This window comes from Pinus tabuliformis, chromosome 4_1 (assembly GCF_031772625.1).
Source record: "Pinus tabuliformis cultivar Carrire ecotype Pingquan chromosome 4_1, CPIR1, whole genome shotgun sequence".
NCBI classification, from domain to species: Eukaryota; Viridiplantae; Streptophyta; class Pinopsida; order Pinales; family Pinaceae; genus Pinus; species Pinus tabuliformis.
Genome location: NC_142303.1, coordinates 153371794 through 153386561, shown reverse-complemented (window position 1 = coordinate 153386561; position 14768 = coordinate 153371794). Strand labels below are relative to the sequence as shown.

At 39.5% G+C, this 14768-nt stretch overlaps 1 protein-coding gene across 1 annotated transcript; it reads right to left on the bottom strand.

Annotated features, from left to right (window-relative positions):
* Positions 1-13398: 13398 nt before the first annotated feature.
* On the bottom strand, positions 13399-14378 carry LOC149174659 (uncharacterized). Its single transcript, XM_089422653.1, has one exon. The coding sequence runs from the start codon at positions 14001-14003 to the stop codon at positions 13599-13601; it is 405 nt and encodes a 134-aa protein (XP_089278779.1). The 5' UTR covers positions 14004-14378; the 3' UTR covers positions 13399-13598.
* Between the last annotated feature and the right edge of the window lie 390 nt (positions 14379-14768).

Sequence of the window (14768 nt, the reverse complement as noted above, 5' to 3'; positions counted from 1 at the left end):
TGTTACCTCACTCATCTATTATTTGTAGATGATGTATTAATATTATTGGATGGCAGCGTACAGGACACTTCCACTTTCTCCCGCATCCTAGAGCTCTTCTCCAAAGCGACGGGTATGGAAGTGAACAGAGCAAAATCTTCTATCACCATGATCGGCACATCAGTAAACGAATCTCATGCAGCCAGCATGGCCTTCCCATACAGCACTCAGCCACTGGAAAGAGGGCTCAAATACTTGGGATACTGGCTCAAGCCGACCAGTCAGAAGATCGCGGATTGGGTTTGGCTCGTGTCGAAGATAGAAAAAAGACTAACATGCTGGAGCCACAGATACCTCTCCAGGGCGGGGAGACTAATACTGATAAAATCTGTACTAGAAGCCACCCCTGTATTTTGGATGGCCCTGGCATGGATTCCTCGGAACATATTATCAAAATTGCAGCAACTTTGCAATAGATACCTATGGGCTGGGAACCAGGATAAACGAATTTTTGCCTGGATAGGCTGGAACAAGATCGCCCTTCCTAAGAAATGGGGAGGTTGGGGACTGAAGGAGCTTCCGATATTTGCAAAAGCACTGGCTGGAAAAATGGGCTGGACCCTTCTGACATCACAAAGTCTTTGGACCAAGATCACATACCACAAATATATCTGGCCTCTCAGCATCCTCGATTGGGCAAGGCAACCTAGATGGAATAAAACAGGCATTTCCTCGATTTGGAAGGCTCTCTTGCACTCATTCCCACTCATCAGAGACAACTTGGTATGGCGCATCAGAGAAGGCAACAAAGCTAGAATTGGACTAGATCCCTGGTCTAGTTGCGGTGGCAGACATACTCTCCCTCAAGATCTTATAGCATATCTCTCTGCTCAAAACATAAAGGTAATATCTCAAATCGCTGACCCTGATCGATCGGATATCTTCCATCAAGCATGGAAATCTGCGCATCAGTTAAACTTTCCGCAAAGATGGCATACAATTTGGGATGAATACAGAGAGGCCTTAGTGGAATCTCACATTCGCATCTCGGAGAGCCCGGACGAGCTAGTATGGCACCGAGCGGATCATGGAGTATATACCCCCAAGGACGGGTACATACAGCTCATTGAGCACAAGAAACCTGCAGCTAGTGCAAGCTGGTGGCAGAGCTTATGGAAATTCTCCGCCTCCCCTCGATCAAAACTTTTCAGCTGGTGCTTACTGAGGAACAAAATCCCCACAGGAGATCAGCTCATGAAACGAGCCATCCACGGCCCCACCTGGTGCGTACTATGCAAGGAAGACTCGGAAACAATTGATCATTTATTCCTGAAATGTCGGGCTACTATAACCATATGGAGAAATCTCAGGCCCCACGCAAACTATGCAGGAGATTGGGCTGGATTGGACATCATCAGTGCGTGGAATGAATGGGAAAAGAATAACAGAGGGACAAAAATGATCAACTTGCCCATCATCGTAAATTGGGCAATCTGGAAAGCACGAAACAATGTCATATTTGATAACAAGCCTATCCTCTGGCCCTTGCTGGAGGCAAGCATTATCGCTGCCCTGAGAGAATTACCAGACCCTCCCCCTCCGAGAGCCCGCCAACCTGCCCCGCCTCCTCCCATAGATCCAAGCATGCCATGGGCATACTTCGATGGCGCTGCTAATATACAAAGCAGTGGAGGAGGCTTCATCCTTCACATAAATGAAAGCCATCACTACAGAATTAAAGCAGGATTGGGAGCAGGCACAAACAATTTCGCTGAGCTCATTACCCTTCGCCACCTTCTTCACTTTGCATTGAGGCACCATTGCACTAGTATCAACATATTTGGGGATTCTCAGATCATCATTAATTGGATAAATGGCACTGCTACTTGTCACATGCACACTCTCAGCACTATTTTACATGAAGCACTTGAACTCAAAACAGCTTTTAACCATATATCCATCTCTCATATCTACAGGGAACATAATAAGGGTGCCGACAAACTTTCCAAGGAGGCAGCGTTGATGGACAGGGGATTATGGGAGATCACGGAGATCATCAATCAGCAGGAGTACATATTTTACCATCGGCCATATATAGATCCAGGATATCCAACCCTGGATCAGCAAATAGCACATTAGCATCTACTTTTTTTACTACAGTTCTACAGACATATACTGTTTATTTTTGTTATTATTGTATAAAATATTTTTGGGAAGGCACGAATAGCATACTGAAAGTATACTGATAGCATACCCTGCGTGGTAGTGAAACAAGAAGCAACTGCAAATATCATGTAAATAACAGACTCTCATGTAAAAACTGATCATCAATGAAATATTTATTGATTTTTCCAGAGGAAAAATATTAAAAACCTCAATGTTGGAAGTGGTTGGAACTCGTGGTGAGACCGAGGCTGACGAGGTGCATGACATGGTGGAGAGGGTGACGTGGTGCCATTTTGGCCTTTCCATAGGTCCAAGAGGACTCAAATCAAATGACATGTGGTGCTCTTGGAGGAGGCCATGTGGATGGTACAACATCATATGATGTCACCCCGACATCTTGGACCCCTGAGGTTTCGAGCAGAGGCAAGGTGGAAAATTCTCAGGATTTTATTTCTGGGCGGACGTCACATAATGAGCTAACGTGCATACCATGATGTGGAAGGGGAGAGATGAACACACAATTGAAATGGAGGTAATGGGACACATTAGCAGTGGGGTCCGCGGGGTTCCGCGCAATACTAGAAGGATGTACCTTGAAAGAATTTTTGGGATACTACAAGAGGGACTCCTAGGATTTAATCCCTGGGGTGAGGTGGCCAGGGAGGGCGCCCACACCCATATAACTCACATATGTATATGTATAAGCGTTCATTTGTTTGGAAAGGTCTTGTGTATGAACGAGTCAACAACTAAGGGAGACCTGTCACATGGGTATTGTTGTGGCCATAAAGGGTTCATGCCTCTATATCTATCTATATATATATATATATATATATATATATATATATATATATATATATATATATATATATATATATATATATATAATTATGTGTTGGGCCTTGTTAAGGGATCTAATGAGTATGAATGAATCGAAAACTGATACATGTAACCCTAGACATGAACATGTCGACAACTGCCATGTGGCCTATGACTTGGATAGCCACGTTACAATACCCCAACACTAGAGGTGAATGATACCATTAATAAGATAAGGACAACAAATTTTAAACGACATGTGATTATATGAAGTTTTAATGGATTTTGGCCTTCAACATCAACCCTTTGGGATTGGGTCCATTAGAACTAGTCCCAGAATATAGATTTGTTATTTTGCTCGAAAGGATATTTCGTGGTTTTCTTTAAAGAACTGGAAGACTAGAAAAAGGTTTTCAACTAGGGGTCTTGTTTTTGGGGTCGGGTTGGTCTTTCGATTCAACCATAGTTTCTAGAGTTTAATCCTCTCACCATGAAGTCCCTACCTATACTTATTTGGGTTAGACTCCTAAACTTGCCTCTTCAATGGATCTGGCCAGAAATCCTAGTAGATATTGGTGACTCTATAGGCCGCTTCATCAGAGTCAATATTGAAAGATTGGAAAAAGGTTTTGTAAGTTTCATCTACATCTGTGTGGAAGTGGACCTCAGTGAAGGTTTACCAAATAAAATCGTCCTCAAGTGTGAGGGTAAGGAGTATACCCAACCATTGGACTATAAAAACATTGCTTTCAGGTGTAGAATTTTCAAACAACCCCAACACCTTCTGAATGCATGTCCCTCTTCAAAAGGGGCATCTTGCAACCAAGAGATGAATAGAAGCTACTATCAATGGAGAGATCCAAAGGCAACAACAAATACCAAGAATTCTACGAGTCAAAACAAGAACAACTCCTAGCAATAGGAGACATCTATTGATAACTCAACCTCTTAGGATACAAGTCAGACCTTAGTAGCACTAACACAAGCCTCAGTAGAGGAAAATATTCTAGTAAAGGACAATGAGAGAACGTCAACTATAATTGTGCCTACAAATTGCGTGGCAAAAGCGCAACCATGTGTCTGATCATTCAGATAGTGATAAATAACTATTGAAGTCGGCCGAACCGATTGCTATGGTACTTTCTAAAAAAAATGAAGAAATGGCAGTATCATCCATTGTGACAGAATGCTCTGTAGTGTGGATTGATGTTCATAGGAGAAAGGGGAAAAAAGAAAAACCCATGAATCATCATGATAATTGAAACCAAGAATGTAGTAAAAGTACTCTAATGTATTTGATTTTCTAATATAATATGCTTTTTTGGAATTAATAAAATTCAATTTAAAAGGAAAAAACAAACCCAAAACCTAAAAGATAAAGTAATCCTTTACCTTGTTAAAATGTAATAAATCAAAATTTAATCTTAATAATCTTAAATCATCATTGTTATAAGAATTGAAATTTATTATTATTAAAAAAATCATTCACTATACAATTAACATATTTAATCATTGTATTCAGGGTTCTGTGATCAATAAATTTTTTGGCCAACGCGTTTTGAACCAACAAGTGTGGTTCTTCGAGCCAATAAGTATAAAAATTTTGGCCAATGCATTTCAAACCAACAAGAACCAACAAGTGTGGTTCTTCGAGCCAACAAGTGTTGTTCAAGTGTGGTTCATCATCCAACGAGTGTGGTTCATCATCAAGTTCATCATCAGGCAAATGAAGAGGCACACATGGAGCAATGTAAAGACCAAGAAGCACACCATGGAACAATGTAAAGAACAAATTGACCAAATTGTTTTTTCAAATAAACTATATTTAAACAATAATACTTAAATTATGACATTAATATATTAATATATTATAAATTTCGAATTTTTGTTTTTCGCTGGTTCGCTGCAGCCCCCGCGCGCACCTTCCTTGATCTCTCATCAATCTGCTAGCAGCTGTCTGGGCCTTGGCCCCTGTCTTGGACCCTCCGGACCCCCCTTCGAAAGGGATGGATCCTCAAAGCACTTTTTTTGCCCTGGTGAAATCGTTGCCTCCGCAACGCCCCAGGCCTGCCCTCTCAAAATTTGTGAAGAAGTTGGATGGGTTCCAAGAGGTTCAGTTACCCCCAGTCTTGCCCCGCATGGCCGCTCTGTCTCTCGCTGAAAAAGGCCTCATAGGTCAATTCACAGGCCTCTGGCCTTCTCCTAGAACCATTCAAAGATGGGTGGAGAGAAATTGGACTGATAAAATTCAAGGGAAGATCTCCATTAGGTTTTGTGGGAAAGGATATTTCACATTCCACTTCGAATCTAAAGAGGACAAGGATTTAATTTTCAGAAACGGGCCCTACTTCATGGACTCCAGGGGCCTGTACCTCAACAAATGGACTCTAAATTTTGACCCTGAACTGGACATCTCCAGTGCTGTTCCGGTTTGGGTTCTTCTTCCCCATCTCCAACTCCACTGCTGGGGAGATGAATCTGTTCGTGCTATCAGGAATACAGTTAGCAAATACAGCGACCGTAGCGAACCGAAAGAGAACATGCTGGCCTGTGCAAGGATTTGCATCAAAGTTGACCTTGGCAAAGGACTCCCCGAAGCGATAAAACTGAAGGTGGACGAGTGGAGCCATATTCAGTAGCTCGATTACGAGCAGATCCCCTTTAAATGCAAGGTATGTCACGAATACGGCCATTTTTCCAATCGATGTGCTAAACTTGTTGATGCAAAGAGCGGTGACCAAGAAGGCCAATGGGAACCTGTCAAAAAGAAGAAGTCCGCCCCGGCATCCAAAGCTCCTCTAGAAATTGACCCTCCTGTTCCCTTTGCTCCCTGTCCCACCTTATCCTCCCCTCCCCCTTCTACCCATCCCCCTCTTGATCTGCCCCTCCCCTCCTCTTCTAACCCTTTCTTTGTCTTATCATCCCTCGATCCTCCCCCCGAGGATCCTTCTTAGGCCCCCTCACTCCCCTCCGATCCTTCAGATCCTTCTCCCCTCTTGATCGTCCCTTCGCAGGCTTCTCTCAATCCCCCCCTTCCTAGGCTCACAAGAAGCTCGTCCAAAGACCATGGATCCTCCTGCGACTCCTTCAAGAAATCAGGTCCTGGTAGAAAATCTGCCAAGCAGCATAGAGACGAGAACGCTCAGAAAGACATAGCCATGGGCACTCAAACTCCTATAGAAGCTTTCATCCTGGGGCAACACGAGAAGGAGGCAACTCAAGAGAGGCGAGCACCTCTCCGTAAGCCAAACATCCAATGATGAAAATTCTGTCTTGGAACAGTAGGGGTCTAGGGCACCCCTCCAAAGTTTTAGCCCTCAGAGAACTTATACACAGTGAAAAGCCAGAAATTATTTTGATTCAGGAGACAAAGCTAGAGCAGCAAGAAATAAGAGGAATAATAGATCAGCAGAAACACTATAAAGGTTGTACCAGTGACTCAAGAGGAGCTTCCGGAGGTATTACCACCCTTTGGGTTCATAACAAATGGAATTGCACTTCAGAAAATCTACACCAGCATTGGATCAGAACGGTTTTGGAAAATAAAATAGACAATCAAACTGCAGTTATCTATAATGTATACGCTCCCAACCAATACAGAGAAAAGGAAAGTTGTTGGGACGATTTGAAGGCAAGCATCGATGGTGAAACAACTATAAATATTATAGTGGCAGGTGATTTTAATATGATCCTTCATGCCAATGAAAAAAGGGGAGGATGCTTTTCGCCTGACCCCTTCAGAGGCCGTTTGGAAGCTATCATTCGAGACCATGAATTTGTGGACATTGTTCCAAAAAATCGCAGGTACACCTGGAGCAACCGTAGGCTTGGAATTGGCAACATAATGGAAAGGCTGGACAGGTTCTTAATAAATGTTTTGTTCCTCTCCTCCTTTTCTGTGGGGTACGCTAACATTCTTTCCACCTCAGCCTCGGATCATTACCCCATAATGCTCACGTTGGAAACTCACTGCCCTCTTGGGCCAATTCCGTTTAAATACAGTCCTCTCTGGAGTTGGGACCCGGCTGTCAGAGAAATTGTTCAGGGATCCTGGAACCAGCACGTTGAAGGTTCACCAGGTTTCATCTGGGAAACCAAACTAAAGAGAATCAAACAGGCCATCAAAGAGTGGGCAAGAGCCAATTACAAAGAACCTGAAGAGACCAAAAAAAAAATTAAAAATGATCTTGAATGTATCCAAAGAACGATAGAGGTTCATGGACTCTCTCAGTAGAATAAGGAGCAAGAAGGTGCCCTCTACGCACAACTGAGTCATATAAACAGAGAAGAAGAGATAAAATGGAGACTAAAGTCAAGGCAGCTCTGGCTGCAAGATGGTGACAAAAATACAACATTTTTTCACAAACAGGCCACGGCCCGAAAAATCAGGAACAATGTTAGCTCAATTTTGGATAATGAAGGCAATCAGCAAAACACCCAAGAGGCCAACAGAAGAGCTGCCACTGATTACTACAGAGAGCTTCTAACTGAAACCAAAGGAGAAGAGGATTACGCTGATTTTCTTCAATACTTGCCCAAGGGAGTTACCAAAGAAATGAATGACAGCCTGGTAAAAGAAATAGAAGAGGAGGAAATCAGAAGAACGATCTGGTCTATGAATCCTGATAAGGCTCCCAGGCCTGATGGATTCCCCATTTGTTTCTATAAGGCTTTTTGGGGTTTAATCAAAAAATACTTGACTAAGATGATCAGATGGATTCAGAGAAAGGGAAAAATAGGTGGATATACCAATGCCACTTTTTTGGCTCTCATCCCTAAAGAAAACAGGCCCACTTCTTTTGCTCGGTTTAGACCCATTTCCCTCTGCAACTCCTCATACAAAATTTTGTCTAAAATCCTTGCTGCTCGCCTTAAACCCCTCCTCCCCTCTTTGATTTCGAGAAACCAAGGAGGATTCATGGCCAACAGACAAATTACTGACTCCATTCTTTTAGTTCAAGAAGCCATCCACTCAAGCCTCTCTAGGAAGGAGAAAGGGTTTATCCTCAAACTTGACCTCGCCAATGCCTTTGACAGAGTTAGACACTCTTTCCTTACTGCTGTTTTAAAAAAGATGGGTTTTGAGTTGCCCTTCATCAGCCTCATCATTGCTTGCATCTCTGGGCCTTGGATTTCCCCCTTGGTTAATGGTAGACCGGGTGAAGCCTTTTAATCCTCCAGGGGTCTCAGACAGGGTTGTCCCCTCTCCCCGTATCTATTTATTCTTATGGCTGAATCTTTTAGCCAAGCTTTGGACTACAACAGAAGAATGGGCCTCATCACTGGAATCAAATTTGGAAATGGAGCCAAGAACATCAATCACTCTCAGTTCGCCAATGACACCTTGCTTATTGGAGGAGCCTCCACCACTATAGCAAGGAGGTTCAAGACTCTTCTCGACAAATTTATGGGGTACTCAGGAGGTTTGGTTAACCAGTTAAAAAGCTGTATTTTTGGATGGAATGCATCAAATCAGGTCATCCATAATATTGCTATTATCTTTGGCGTCACTTGCAACCTCGAGTGGACGCATTTCTCCTATTTGGGCATGCTTGTGAGCCTAAAACCTCTAAAAGCAGGAACTTGGGACATCATCATTGACAAGGTGAAGCGGAAAGTGCAGCAGTGGGGTTCAGTTTGGCTTAATCCAGCAAGCTGGCTCATCCTCCTTAAATCTAGTATTTCTTCTCTCCCCCTTTATCGATTTTCTCTGTATCAAGCCCCTTCCTCCTTTCATAACAAAATTGAAGTTATCCTCTGTCACTTCCTTTGGCAAGGAGAGAAAACCGATAAAAGAAAATTCAATTTAGTCATCTGGAAACAAGTCATTCAAACCCAGGACAGAGGAGGTCTCGGTGTCATATCCCCCAAATTTCAAAATCTTGCCTTCGGAGGGAAGATAGTTTGGAGGCTCATCACTGGTCCTTCAACATGGTGGAAAAGGGTTCTGGAAACCAAATATCTGAACTGCCCGAGACAACAATTGCTTGATTCTGCTATACCCAATAGAGATTCTTCAAAAATCTGGAGCCTTTGTAAAAAAGCTATTCCGTTCATTGCCCAGAACATATCCAAAGTGCCCAAGGGAGGAGACAGTATAAAGATTGGAGCTGATAAAATTCTGGGACAGAAACCTATAAAAAGTCATGAAGAAACCATCCTAATACTCTCCTTTCTCGGCAGCAAGGGTATCCATTATTTGGATCAGATTTCTAGCTGGGATCCTCTATCCCACCTCTGGCTGGGATGGTCTTTCCCTAATGTTCCCATTGCTCTCGATCCTAGCCTTGCCCTTATGCAGTCTCTCCTCCACAGCAAAGCTCCCATCAAAAAGAATGAGATGGATGGCTTTCGTTGGGACCCAATTGGCTTTGATTACTCAGTTCAAGCAACCCACCAGCACATTTTCCACAGCACTTTCCCAATGCCAATATGGAACTCCTGGAGAATGGTTTGGAAGTCAGAGGCTCTTCCCAAAATTAAATTTTTTATCTGGACCTTGCTAAAAGGGAAAATCCTAACAGCAGAGAATTTACAAAAGAGACGTATCAACGGTCCATATTGCTGTCCCAACTGCTATGTTGCGGAAGAATCTATGCAACACCTCTTTGTAGACTGTTCTTTTGCTATTGACTGCTGGAAAGAATTGTATCCCATTGATAATTTCCCTTGGGTCACCCAACACTCCATAGGTGAAGTGATACAATACTGGAAAAAGAATTGTCCTTGGAAAAATAAGAACAACGATTTAGTACAGAGGATCTGGAACATTCTCCCATACACCATGTTATGGAGTATTTGGCTGGTTAGAAATAGAAAAATCTTTAAGGATAAGAATTCGACTTCAAGATCAGCCTGCAACAAGGCAAAAACTCTAGCTCTTGAAACTATCTCTGTCAAAACTCATAGCAATATTGATGCAACTGAGTACAGTGTGGAAGAAAGGAGCTTCATCAACTACATCTTGGACAAAAATCACAACATTCAGAATGACAATACAATGAGAGCTCAGCGCAGATAGGAAACCCACAGTTGGAAGATAAGGCTCAAAGAGGAGGAGTTCGCAATTTGGCTGCAAAAATGTAACAATTTCTACCTCTTCTTCGATGGAGCATCCAAGTCAAACCCAGGTATTGCAGGAGCAGGGGGTGTGATCTACAATGCCAATGGGGAATGTGTCCTCTTCTATGAATGGGGCTTAGGGAATATCTCCAATAACAGGGCAGAGGCGTTGGCCCTATATCAAGGTCTAAAACAACTTATCAGACTTGGTATAAGATCAGCAAAAGTCTTTGGAGATTCTTCTATAGTCATTAGTTTAATGGCTCAAAAAAAAAATTCTCTGAATGCTCTCCTACAACAGGTCATTCAGCTCTACCAATTCCTGCATAAGACAATGGGAATACTACAGTTCCACCACATCCTCCGCTCTTAAATAAGCAAGCAGAAAGGCATGCCAATAAGGCCTGCGACAGGACAATTGGCAATCTGATATGCAATACAGAGGAGTCTCTACAGCCTTTGCCATGATTCGATTCAGTCCTCCCAGCATTAATCCGGACAGCTCTATCAAGTGGAAACAGTTTCAGATCTTCCAGGCTTGCAACAGGATCATTAACAACGATCGAATATGGCATAGAATCGTTCCATATATTAATCTGCTATCTCTAACCAATTCTACTCATTCCTACCAGAATCGTTTCTTCTCGCCCTTTGTTTGCGTAGGTTCCAGGCTTCAATGTGACCTGGATGAATTTATTATCTCTTCCTTTGCCCAAACTCAGCAGTTGATCCTTGTCGCCCCTCTCTGTAACAGTGGCACCCAATGTGGACTGCCTTCCCGCTTATGTTAACATATCTTAGATGCTTTGAAAATGTCAGTTCTTAGTGCTTCAATTTGTCAGAATTTATCCCAATTTAGTCAGGACTAAGGAGATAATTGCTCTCTGTAACTCCTTAGATCCAGAGCCTCCTCTGCTTTTCATGTATCTCAGGAACCTATGTTCCCGCTTTTTTTTTAGTCTTTAATATAGTAGCCGATTCTGTCAAAAAAATATTAATATATTAAAAATATATATATATATTATTAAACAGCAAACTATATTAACAAATAATATTTAAATTATAATATTAATTTATTAATCATTATTTAATTTTAATTAGATAAAATCCTTAAAATTATTTCTATAAAATTTAAAATTTGTACTGTATTAAAAAGCACATCTACTACAAAATTAACCCATTTAAATACCGTCAATCCATTTAAATTTAAATCATACAATATTCCTCAAACATATTTCAACTCTCAAGGACCTCAAATTTATTTTTAACAAACTTGCAAATCAACCCACACATTCATTATTTTAATATCGTGTCTGGATGCAAATCAATGAAGAGATAATTACTGCGCATTCATTAAAATTTAAATCTTGCAAAATCCCTAAAACATATTTTCCCACACTCTAGAGGACCTGAAATTTTTACACTCTGTACTTAATCACATACATTATCCTAAAATCACTTAATATTAAGAGAAAGTTAAATTTTGAAATTAACCATAAAAAAAATGAGGCTATTTATTTTTTACTTTGGTTTACGTCATTAAGTACATATAAATCTCAAATATAGTGCATATGAGATAAGTCTTACTACTCAATAATAAACCATAACTATTATTAGAAACTGAAATCGGTTGAGCATTTTAATATATTAAAGTATACCCATGATAATATTTTATATATATATATATATATGTGGGGGTTATTTATGAAAAGGAAGGGAGTTTGGGATTTATAAGGACCAAATATCTATATTTTTATTAATTATAATTAATATTATATATATGTTTTTGGTTATTTATAAGGGAATGGATTTTGGGATTTATAGGGACCAAATATTTATATACAAGTGTTAGAATCATATTTTCGGAACTAAGTGAATGTTATATTTTTAATTATTTAGTTAAATGAATATTTTAATTTTATATTATTCTAGAAAGTATTTAGTTGGAGAGAATTTAACCACCTCTCTTATAAATTAGGAAAACAAATTTTTATAATAAAAGATTAATTCTACCTAATGCATATTCTCAGAACTAAGTGAATGTTATAATTTGAATTATTTAGCTAAATGAATAATTAAATTTTATATTATTCTAGAAAGTATTTAGTTGGAGAGAATCTAACCACCTTTCTTATAAACTAGGAAACAAAATTTTATGATAAAGATTAATTCTACCTCATGCAGCCATATAAATTAAATGGTAGATAAACATAGATAGGCATCAATCCATAATAAGGATTGACAAAAATAATTTGGAGATTCTTAAATAGTAAATATGCTTTGTTACAATACCATGACTTATCAATATCACATTTCCAAAAAACCATAAAGTGACTTCATAAGGCACGTGTTCCTATGTCATTTTTTTAATTAATCAATTTAGTTAAAAGAGTAAAGAGGGCATAACTACTTTAGAAAAATCTCAAGCATTGATTTGTATACATTACTAGAATATTCTAGAATATTCCACAATATTCAATCCCTACCATCCACAATAATTATTGATAGTTAAATTAAAATTTTGAAAGCTCTATCTCCCTTATACATGCTTCATTATGAATTTAAGAACTAACAAAGTTTATATTTGGATGTTCTTAACCAACCACTATATATGTCACTTTAATAGTATGTCCTTTATATACATAGTTCATTCAATTTCTTGATTAAGAGGATGAAGGTCAAATTATCAACATCCATAAAAATAACAACCATCTATGCCATAATAAACAACTCTATTCGTCAACTCCATAAGATGCCCTTTAAATATATAGTTCATTCAACTTCTTGATGAGGAAGATGTCCTTCATATACATAGTTCCTTCAACTTGTTGATGACCTCCCTCTGAAAATAAAATCTCACCTCCCACATTCTACTCCCTGATAGAGGTCATTATGCTAGACTAGACAAATTATCTAAGTCATCAAAAACACATGACAAATGGTAGACAAATATTATTACACCCAAAAAAATATGTAAGATCATGATAGAAATGCAAGAATAAACATTGCTACATACCCAAAAATGTGTTAAAGTTCTATTAACAATGTAAAAATACACATACAAATGATCTATCATGATAGAAATGCAAGAATAGACATTGTTACATACCAAAAAATGTGTTAAATCTCTATTAACAATGTAAAAATACACATATAAATGATATTTATCACCAAATCACTTAGATGAATGAATATCTCAACCTCACACTATTCTAAGAAACATCTATATCTCAACCTTCTACTATTTTACAAAATATTCATATCTCAACCTCAAACTATTTTAAACCATTAAAAATCTCTCAAATCCACTAAATAGAGCAACCTCCTATAAACTAAAAAAAACAACCTTTCTTAACAATAAACTCAATCTAATCCTGATCAGTTAAATATAATCACATCTAAAAAGAATAAACTCTATTTAATAATAACGAGCTGAATATGATCACACTTTAAAAAAATAAAAATTACATAGGTCATCACTCCCCCGGATCATCTACTACTAGTAACCAGATCGAAGCGGATGGCCATGGGGCTCTTATTTATAAACATCCAGCAATACCCTAACTAACTCTCTATGTCTCAACAGCGGCAGCAGCCTGTATCTTGGACTGTATCAACCACGATCTGTAAATCTCGGCTAACATATTTTCATCATACTCCTTTAGCTGCCTCTGTCCAAAGGGATTCCCACGGCCAACAGCATACTGAGGGCCGAACCCGCCACCCATTAAATCGCTGGAGAAAAGCCTGGAATTCGCCAGATTCAGCATCAGTTTCTCATAGGCGTCTCTCAGCTTAACCAAATAAACCATGGGATTCAACCACTGCCTTAATTTGATCTTGGGGAGGACCCTGAATCTCTTGCGGCTTCCTCCCAGCTTGGCTCTTCGCATGCGGCGACGCTTGGTGGAGCCATCAACCCTCACATATTTTCCTCTCCTCTGCAACAGAACCTTCAACCCCTCGTAAACCCCCATGACCCCCACAAAAATTACAGAAAATACTATCTTTGCAAGCTCCTCAACTCAAAATAATCCAACACAAATAACAGGCTTATATTGCAGGCATCTTGACTCCATAATTAATGCAAAATTGGAAAGGAAAAATTATGTCTCGGGCGCAGAACTGATATTTTTCGGGTTATGCAGAGGATATTTTTCGTGCCCAAACCACCATTCTTTAACGTGCCCTAACCGCCTTCAACTACTTTCCAGGTATTGAATTTCGAAAAAACGGGCCACCTGATAAACCAGGCTGTGTGCTTCGCCCAGCACGCTGAGCAATGTATTAATGGATAACGTTCATATTTTTAGTAAGGAATTCCACCAAAAGCGCATGCGCGTGCGTCACAAACTGTATATAGCCCATAGGGTAATGGCTCTATCGCCAACCGGATATAAATTTGAGGGTTTATCTTATCCTATAAATATTATTTTTTCAATCAATCTTATCCTTTTATATATATATATATATAATGACGGTTAAAAAAAAATTGTGATGTTTTGGTTTGTTTTCCAAATTAGTTGTTTTATTATTGATGTTTGTTAATTATATCTATATATATATATATATTATTTATGAGGTATATATTAGCAATTGTACTAAATGTTATAATGGAAATGTCCTAAGACAATATTATATGGATAAAGACAACTGTGATATGTTACAATATGAGTAAGAGAAATAACATGGTGTTAAAAGTAAAGTGAACTCCTCTTTGTTATCCTATTCACTTGAGTTGC